The 10,101-nt window shown below is 45.3% G+C and overlaps 1 protein-coding gene across 1 annotated transcript in view; it reads left to right on the top strand.

Annotated features, from left to right (window-relative positions):
• The window catches only part of LOC120999497, a gene marked incomplete at both ends in the record, with an annotated part of 53,392 nt that overhangs the window by 41,903 nt on the left and 1,388 nt on the right, over positions 1-10,101 (top strand). Inside the window, 2 exon segments of the mRNA XM_040430453.1 lie at positions 952-1,484; positions 1,486-1,606. Coding sequence (XP_040286387.1) covers positions 952-1,484; positions 1,486-1,606 — 654 coding nt within the window.

Genomic DNA, 10,101 nt, shown 5'->3' with positions numbered 1-10,101 from the left:
CGACTGAATGGACTGGAGGTCCTGATCGAGCCCGCTTATAAAGAAGAAACGCAGATTCGCCCTTGCCGTTGTAAAAGACGGATGTGTGCCTATACGCTGCTGTAATGTTGAGGACTGCGAGTTAACCGTCCCTGCAAACACCATGCTGGCCAAAGTTTATGTGTCCGAAGGGGGTATCGCTCGACGAAGGGGCTTTACGCTGCAGCCGGATAAGAGATTAGCCTAGACCTATGCTGTGGAGGTCCATTCAAGGGAAACCCCGACAGCGGAGTGGAACGGTCGAGTGATCATGGCCCGTATGGGGGTGGACTACAGAACCCTGACTCCGGGGGAACAAAAGCTGCTGGAAGACACCCTCTGGGAATTTCAGGAGGCCTTCTCAAGACATGATGAGGACTTTGGGTGTGCTACTGCCATCGAAACATGAAATCCCAACCGGCGATGCTGCGCCGATCAGGGAACGCTACCGGCAGATCCCACCGAAGATGTATCAGGAGGTGAAAGATATGGTGGCCAGCATGTTGGAGAACCGGGTGATCCAGGAAAGTCAAAGTCTGTGTGCTGCTCCGGTAGTCTTGGTGCGGAAGAAAGACGGGAGTCTCCGGTTCTGCGTGGATTATCGGAAGCTGAATGCTCAGACCGTCCGAGATGCCTACCCCCTGCTGCGGATTGAAGAGTCATTATCAGCCCTAAGCGCAGCTGTTCTTTTCAACTCTTGACTTGGCTAGTGGGTACTGGCAGGTGGCGGTGGCCAAGATGGACAAAGCCAAGACGGCCGTCATTCTACCTATGGGACTCTACGAGTTCAACCGGATGCCCTTCGGCCTCTCCAATGCTCCGGGGACATTCCAGCGATTGATGGAACACTGTCTGGGGGACCTCAACTTCGAATCAGTATTGATATACCTGGATGACATAGTAGTGTTCGGAGCCTCCTTTGAAGATCACCTCCAGAAGCTGCGACAAGTCTTGGGACGGCTACGAGACCATGGGCTCAAGATCAAGCCAAAGAAATGCCAGCTGTTCCGACAGCAAATAGAGTACTTAGGACATGTGGTCACCCAGGAGGGGGTAAAACCGGCCCTCAGCAAGGTGGAGGTCGTTCAGAAGTGGCCCCGGCCAAGTACGCTACGGGAGGTACGGGCGTTCGTGGGACTGGCCGGCTACTACAGGAGGTTTATACCCAAATTCGCTCATCTGGTGGGCCCGTTAAACGAGTTGCTAAGAGGAACGGCTGGGGGCCCGAAGAAACGCCCCGTCAACTGGGGGCCCCGGCAACAAGAGGCCTTTGAAGCAGTGAAAGAGGCGCTGACCAATGCCCCGATCCTGGCTTACGCACGGTTTGATACCCCATTCCTGCTGTATACTGATGGAAGCCTATATGGTCTGGGGGCCGTCTTGTCCCAAGTCCAGGATGGACGGGAGAGAGTCATCGCCTATGGGAGCCGGTCCCTGAGAGAGTCAGAACGCAACCCTGATAACTATAGCCATGACCGAAAGGTTTGCAGAATACCTGAATGGTGCAGAAGTGACCGTGATGACGGACAACAACCCGTTGGCACACCTGGAGAATGCCAAGCTCGGCGCACTTGAGCAAAGATGGTTGGCCCACCTCTCTAAGTACCAATGCCGATGCACTCTCTCGAGTTCCAGTAGGACAGTCGACTCAGAGAGCCGATGAGGAGTTAGAGGATACTGAAACTCCTGACCTTGGTCGCTTACCTCTGTTCCCGAATGTGGCACATTCAAGTGGGGTGGCGTCTGGAATGACGCTGTGCTGGGGAAAACGTTGACTGATTGGGAGAGAGTCCAGGATAGCTGCCGGGATTTGTGGAAGGTGAAAGAATGGGTTCGGAGCAAGATCTGGCCTCGGCCAGAAGAACGAGCCCTCCTGACCCCAGAGGGTCAGAAGTTGTTAAGGCAGTGGGACAAGTTGACAATTACTCAGGGCCTCCTGTGCCGGATCATATACTTACAGTTAGAGCTTCAGTACCGGCAACAGATTGTCATTCCCATGTCGTTGGGACCGGAGGCCGCCAGAGAAGCTCATGAAAAGGGAACTCATTTCGGGAGCGACAAAACGTTCAAGTGGCTCCAACGGCTGGTGTACTGTCCAGATCTGGCCAGCATGGTGGCCGCGGCATGTCTTAAGTGTCGATCCTGTGGGTTGAGTAAGAGTACTGAACAGCGGGCTCCTGTGCAGCTCATCCGCACCTCAGCGCCCCTAGAACTTCTAAAGATCGATTATGTACAGAGCGGATATTCTACCTTTGGGGCACTCGTAACATAGAAAACATAGAATGTGTCGGCAGATAAGAACCATTTGGCCCATCTAGTCTGCCCAATATACTGAATACTATGGATAGCCCCCGGCCCTATCTTATATGAAGGATGGCCTTATGCCTATCCCATGCATGCTTAAACCCCTTCACTGTATTTGCAGCTACCACTTCTGCAGGAAGGCTATTCCATGCATCCACTACTCTCTCAGTAAAGTAATACTTCCTTATATTACTTTTAAACCTTTGCCCCTCTAATTTAAAACTGTGTCCTCTTGTGGTAGTTTTTCTTCTTTTAAATATGCTCTCTTCCTTTACCGAGTTGATTCCCTTTATGTATTTAAAAGTTTCTATCATATCCCCTCTGTCTCTTCTTTCTTCCAAGCTATACATATTAAGGTCCTTTAACCTTTCCTGGTAAGTTTTATCCTGCAATCCATGTACTAGTTTAGTAGCTCTTCTCTGAACTCTCTCTAGAGTATCTATATCCTTCTGGAGATATGGCCTCCAGTACTGCGCACAATACTCCAAGTGAGGTCTCACCAGTGTTCTGTACAGCGGCATAAGCACTTCACTCTTTCTACTGCTTATACCTCTCCCTATACATCCAAGCATTCTGCTGGCATTTCGTGCTGCTCTATTACATTGTCTTCCCACCTTTAAGTCTTCTGAAATAATTACTCCTAAATCCCTTTCCTCAGATACTGAGGTCAGGACTGTGTCAAATATTCTATATTCTGCCCTTGGGTTTTTACGCCCCAGGTGCATTATCTTGCACTTATCCACATTAAATTTCAGTTGCCAGAGTTCTGACCATTCTTCTAGTTTTCCTAAATCCTTTTCCATTTGGCGTTTCCCTCCAGGAACATCAACCCTGTTACCTATCTTTGTGTCATCAGCAAAAAGACAAACCTTACCAGCGAGGCCTTTTGCAATATCACTTATGAAGATATTAAACAAAATCGGTCCCAGTACAGATCCCTGTGGAACCCCACTGGTAACATGACCTTGTTTTGAATGTTCTCCATTGACTACCACCCTCTGTTGTCTGTCACTCAGCCACTGCCTAATCCACTCAACAATATGGGAGTCCATGCTCAATGACTGCAGTTTATTGATAAGTCTTCTATGTGGGACAGTGTCAAAAGCCTTACTAAAATCTAGATATGCGATGTCTACTGCACCTCCACCGTCTATTATTTTATTCACCCAGTCAAAAAAATCTATAAGATTTGTTTGACATGATCTCCCTGAAGTAAACCCATGTTGTTTTTCATCTTGCAATCCATGGGATTTTAGATGTTCCACAATCCTATCCTTTAATAGGGTTTCCATTAATTTGCCTACTATTGATGTCAGACTCACTGGTCTATAGTTGCTCGATTCCTCCCTACTACCTTTCTTGTGAATGGGCACGACATTAGCCAATTTCCAATCTTCCGGGACGACTCCTGTTACTAATGATTGGTTAAATAAATCTGTTAACGGTTTTGCCAGCTCACCACTAAGCTCTTTTAATAATTTTGGGTGTATCTCATCAGGCCCCTGTGACTTATTTGTCTTCACCTTAGACAGCAAACTTAGAACATCTTCCTCTGTAAAGATACATGCATCAAACGATTTATTAGTCATTCTTTCTAGTGGAGGTCCTTCTCCTTTTTCTTTTGTAAAAACTGAACAGAAGTATTCATTAACCACCTCCGGACCGCTGTACGCACAGACGCGTCCTGGAGGTGGTTGATTCATTCCGAGTGGACGCATATACGCGTCATCTCGCGAGACGCGAGATTTCCTGTGAACGCGCGCACACAGGCGCGCGCGCTCACAGGAACGGAAGGAAAGAGAGTTGATCTCCAGCCTGCCAGCGGCGATCGTTCGCTGGCAGGCTGGAGATGTGTTTTTTTTAACCCCTAACAGGTATATTAGACGCTGTTTTGATAACAGCGTCTAATATACCTGCTACCCGGTCCTCTGGTGGTCCCCTTTGTTTGGATCGACCACCAGAGGACACAGGTAGCTCAGTAAAGTAGCACCAAGCACCACTACACTACACTACACCCCCCCGTCACTTATTAACCCCTTATTAGCCCCTGATCACCCCATATAGACTCCCTGATCACCCCATATAGACTCCCTGATCACCCCCCTGTCATTGATTACCCCCCTGTCATTGATCAACCCCCTGTAAAGCTCCATTCAGATGTCCGCATGATTTTTACGGATCCACTGATAGATGGATCGGATCCGCAAAACGCATCCGGACGTCTGAATGAAGCCTTACAGGGGCATGATCAATGACTGTGGTTATCACCCCATATAGACTCCCTGATCACCCCCCTGTCATTGATCACCCCCCTGTCATTGATTACCCCCCTGTAAAGCTCCATTCAGACGTCCGCATGATTTTTACGGATCCACTGATAGATGGATCGGATCCGCAAAACGCATCCGGACGTCTGAATGAAGCCTTACAGGGGCATGATCAATGACTGTGGTGATCACCCCATATAGACTCCCTGATCACCCCCCTGTAAAGCTCCATTCAGATGTCCGCATGATTTTTACGGATCCACTGATAGATGGATCGGATCCGCAAAACGCATCCGGACGTCTGAATGAAGCCTTACAGGGGCATGATCAATGACTGTGGTTATCACCCCATATAGACTCCCTGATCACCCCCCTGTCATTGATCACCCCCCTGTCATTGATTACCCGCCTGTAAAGCTCCATTCAGACGTCCGCATGATTTTTACGGATCCACTGATAGATGGATCGGATCCGCAAAACGCATCCGGACGTCTGAATGAAGCCTTACAGGGGCATGATCAATGACTGTGGTGATCACCCCATATAGACTCCCTGATCACCCCCCTGTAAAGCTCCATTCAGATGTCCGCATGATTTTTACGGATCCACTGATAGATGGATCGGATCCGCAAAACGCATCCGGACGTCTGAATGAAGCCTTACAGGGGCATGATCAATGACTGTGGTTATCACCCCATATAGACTCCCTGATCACCCCCCTGTCATTGATCACCCCCCTGTCATTGATTACCCCCCTGTAAAGCTCCATTCAGACGTCCGCATGATTTTTACGGATCCACTGATAGATGGATCGGATCCGCAAAACGCATCCGGACGTCTGAATGAAGCCTTACAGGGGCATGATCAATGACTGTGGTGATCACCCCATATAGACTCCCTGATCACCCCCCTGTAAAGCTCCATTCAGATGTCCGCATGATTTTTACGGATCCACTGATAGATGGATCGGATCTGCAAAACGCATCCGGACGTCTGAATGAAGCCTTACAGGGGCATGATCAATGACTGTGGTGATCACCCCATATAGACTCCCTGATCACCCCCCTGTCATTGATCACCCCCCTGTCATTGATCACCCCCCTGTCATTGATCACCACCCCTGTCATTGATCACCCCCCCTGTCATTGATCACCCCCCCTGTCATTGATCACCCCCCCTGTCATTGATCACCCCCCCCTGTCATTGATCACCCCCCCTGTCATTGATCACCCCCCCTGTCGTTGATCACCCCCCCTGTCATTGATCACCCCCCTGTCATTGATCACCCCCCTGTCATTGATCACCCCCCTGTAAGGCTCCATTCAGACATTTTTTTGGCCCAAGTTAGCGGAATTATTTTTTTTTTTTCTTACAAAGTCTCATATTCCACTAACTTGTGACAAAAAATTAAATCTCACATGAACTCCCCATACCCCTCACGGAATCCAAATGCGTAAAATTTTTTAGACATTTATATTCCAGACTTCTTCTCACGCTTTAGGGCCCCTAGAATGCCAGGGCAGTATAAATACCCCACATGTGACCCCATTTCGGAAAGAAGACACCCCCAGGTATTTCGTGAGGGGCATATTGAGTCCATGAAAGATTGAAATTTTTGTCCCAAGTTAGCGGAACGGGAGACTTTGTGAGAAAAAAATAAAAAATATCAATTTCCGCTAACTTGTGCCAAAAAAAAAAAATTTCTATGAACTCGCCATGCCCCTCATTGAATACCTTGGGGTGTCTTCTTTCCAAAATGGGGTCACATGTGGGGTATTTATACTGCCCTGGCATTCTAGGGGCCCCAAAGCGTGAGAAGAAGTCTGGTATCCAAATGTCTAAAAATGCCCTCCTAAAAGGAATTTGGGCCCCTTTGCGCATCTAGGCTGCAAAAAAGTGTCACACATCTGGTATCGCCGTACTCAGGAGAAGTTGGGGAATGTGTTTTGGGGTGTCATTTTACATATACCCATGCTGGGTGAGATAAATATCTTGGTCAAATGCCAACTTTGTATAAAAAAATGGGAAAAGTTGTCTTTTGCCAAGATATTTCTCTCACCCAGCATGGGTATATGTAAAAAGACACCCCAAAACACATTCCCCAACTTCTCCCGAGTACGGAGATACCAGATGTGTGACACTTTTTTGCAGCCTAGGTGGGCAAAGGGGCCCATATTCCAAATAGCACCTTTCGGATTTCACTGGTCATTTACCTACTTACCACACATTAGGGCCCCTGGAAAATGCCAGGGCAGTATAACTACCCCACAAGTGACCCCATTTTGGAAAGAAGACACCCCAAGGTATTCCGTGAGGGGCATGGCGAGTTCCTAGAATTTTTTATTTTTTGTCACAAGTTAGTGGAAAATGATGATTTTTTTTTTTTTTTCATACAAAGTCTCATATTCCACTAACTTGTGACAAAAAATAAAAACTTCCATGAACTCACTATGCCCATCAGCGAATACCTTGGGGTCTATTCTTTCCAAAATGGGGTCACTTGTGGGGTAGGTATAATGCCCTGGTATTTTAGGGGCCCAAATGTGTGGTAAGGAGTTTGAAATCAAATTCTGTAAAAAATGACGAGTGAAATCCGAAAGGTGCTCTTTGGAATATGGGCCCCTTTGCCCACCTAGGCTGCAAAAAAGTGTCACACATCTGGTATCTCCGTACTCAGGAGAAGGTGGAGAATGTGTTTTGGGGTGTCATTTTACATATACCCATGCTGGGTGAGATAAATATCTTGGTCAAATGCCAACTTTGTATAAAAAAATGGGAAAAGTTGTCTTTTGCCAAGATATTTCTCTCACCCAGCATGGGTATATGTAAAAAGACACCCCAAAACACATTCCCCAACTTCTCCTGAGTACGGAGATACCACATGTGTGGCACTTTTTTGCAGCCTAGGTGGGCAAAGGGGCCCATATTCCAAAGAGCACCTTTTGGATTTCACTGGTCATTTACCTACTTACCACACATTAGGGCCCCTGGAAAATGCCAGGGCAGTATAACTACCCCACAAGTGACCCCATTTTGGAAAGAAGACACCCCAAGGTATTCCGTGAGGGGCATGGCGAGTTCCTAGAATTTTTTATTTTTTGTCACAAGTTAGTGGAAAATGATGATTTTTTTTTTTTTTTTTTTTTTTTCATACAAAGTCTCATATTCCACTAACTTGTGACAAAAAATAAAAACTTCCATGAACTCACTATGCCCATCAGCGAATACCTTGGGGTCTCTTCTTTCCAAAATGGGGTCACTTGTGGGGTAGTTATACTGCCCTGGCATTCTAGGGGCCCAAATGTGTGGTAAGGAGTTTGAAATCAAATTCTGTAAAAAATGACGAGTGAAATCCGAAAGGTGCTCTTTGGAATATGGGCCCCTTTGCCCACCTAGGCTGCAAAAAAGTGTCACACATCTGGTATCTCCGTATTCAGGAGAAGTTGGGGAATGTGTTTTGGGGTGTCTTTTTACATATACCCATGCTGGGTGAGAGAAATATCTTGGCAAAAGACAACTTTTCCCATTTTTTTATACAAAGTTGGCATTTGACCAAGATATTTATCTCACCCAGCATGGGTATATGTAAAATGACACCCCAAAACACATTCCCCAACTTCTACTGAATACGGAGATACCAGATGTGTGACACTTTTTTGCAGCCTAGGTGGGCAAAGGGGCCCACATTCCAAAGAGCACCTTTCGGATTTCACTGGTCATTTTTTACAGAATTTGATTTCAAACTCCTTACCACACATTTGGGCCCCTAGAATGCCAGGGCAGTATAACTACCCCACAAGTGACCCCATTTTGGAAAGAAGAGACCCCAAGGTATTTCGTGATGGGCATAGTGAGTTCATGGAAGTTTTTATTTTTTGTCACAAGTTAGTGGAATATGAGACTTTGTAAGAAAAAAAAAAAAAAAATCATCATTTTCCGCTAACTTGTGACAAAAAATAAAAAGTTCTATGAACTCACTATGCCCATCAGCGAATACCTTAGGGTGTGTACTTTCCGAAATGGGGTCATTTGTGGGGTGTTTGTAATGTCTGGGCATTGTAGAACCTCAGGAAACATGACAGGTGCTCAGAAAGTCAGAGCTGCTTCAAAAAGCGGAAATTCACATTTTTGTACCATAGTTTGTAAACGCTATAACTTTTACCCAAACCATTTTTTTTTTACCCAAACATTTTTTTTTTATCAAAGACATGTAGAACAATAAATTTAGAGCAAAATTTATATATGGATGTCGTTTTTTTTTGCAAAATTTTACAACTGAAAGTGAAAAATGTCATTTTTTTGCAAAAAAAATCGTTAAATTTCGATTAATAACAAAAAAAGTAAAAATGTCAGCAGCAATGAAATACCACCAAATGAAAGCTCTATTAGTGAGAAGAAAAGGAGGTAAAATTAATTTGGGTGGTAAGTTGCATGACCGAGCAATAAATGGTGAAAGTAGTGTAGGTCAGAAGTGTAAAAAGTGGCCTGGTCTTTCAGGGTGTTTAAGCACTGGGGGCTGAGGTGGTTAAGGCAGTCGGCTAGCCCTTTATTCTCTTCTACATACCTTCCGTCCTTTGTTTTTAATTTAGTTATTCCTTGTTTTAATTTCCTTTTTTCATTTATATATCTGAAGAATGTCTTATCCCCTTTTTTCATAGACTGAGCTAGTTTTTCTTCTGCCTGCGCTTTAGAAGTTCTTATAACTTGCTTGGCCTCTCTCTGCCTAATCTTGTAGATTTCCTTATCTTCATTGCTCTGGGTTTTTTTATAATTACAAAATGCTAGCTTTTTATTTTTAATGATTTGGGCCACTTCTGCTGAGTACCACAGTGGTCTCCTCCTTTTTTTGTTTTTACTGACAAGTCTAATGCAATTTTCTGTTGCCTTCAATAATGCACCTTTTAAGTAGTCCCATTTCTCCTGGACTCCATGTAATCCGTTCCAGTCTGATAAGGACTCATTTATGACTAATTTCATTTTTGAAAAGTCTGTTTTTCTAAAATCTAAAACTTTTGTTTTTGTGTGGTGGGACTCTTTCACAGTTCTTATATTAAACCACACTGACTGGTGATCACTAGATCCCAAGGTTTCGCCTACAATGACATCATATACCGAATCCCCGTTTGTGAATACCAAATCCAAAATGGCCTCCCTCCGGGTTGGCTCCTCAACCACTTGTTGTAGAGATAGGGAATTTAGAATATCTGTACTCCTGGTAGAACTTGCTATTTTGGTTTTCCAGTTTATATCTGGAAGATTGAAATCTCCCATAATGATAACTTCTCCTTTCATTGTCATTTTAGCTATTTCTTCAACTAGTAGATCATCTAGTTCTTTAACTTGACCAGGTGGTCTATATATCACACCTACACGAGTTACTGCATGGTTAGCAAACTGCAACGTAACCCAAACTGACTCTATGTTGGCCTCACCAACTTGTATTAGGTTAGATTTAATGCTATCTTTCACATACAGGGCCACTCCTCCTCCTTTCTTGCCTTCTCTGTCTCTT

Source organism: Bufo bufo, chromosome 1 (genome assembly GCF_905171765.1).
Source record: "Bufo bufo chromosome 1, aBufBuf1.1, whole genome shotgun sequence".
In the NCBI taxonomy this organism is placed as follows: domain Eukaryota; kingdom Metazoa; phylum Chordata; class Amphibia; order Anura; family Bufonidae; genus Bufo; species Bufo bufo.
Note: the sequence above shows the minus strand (reverse complement) of the source record. Positions and strands in the feature narration are given on the sequence as shown.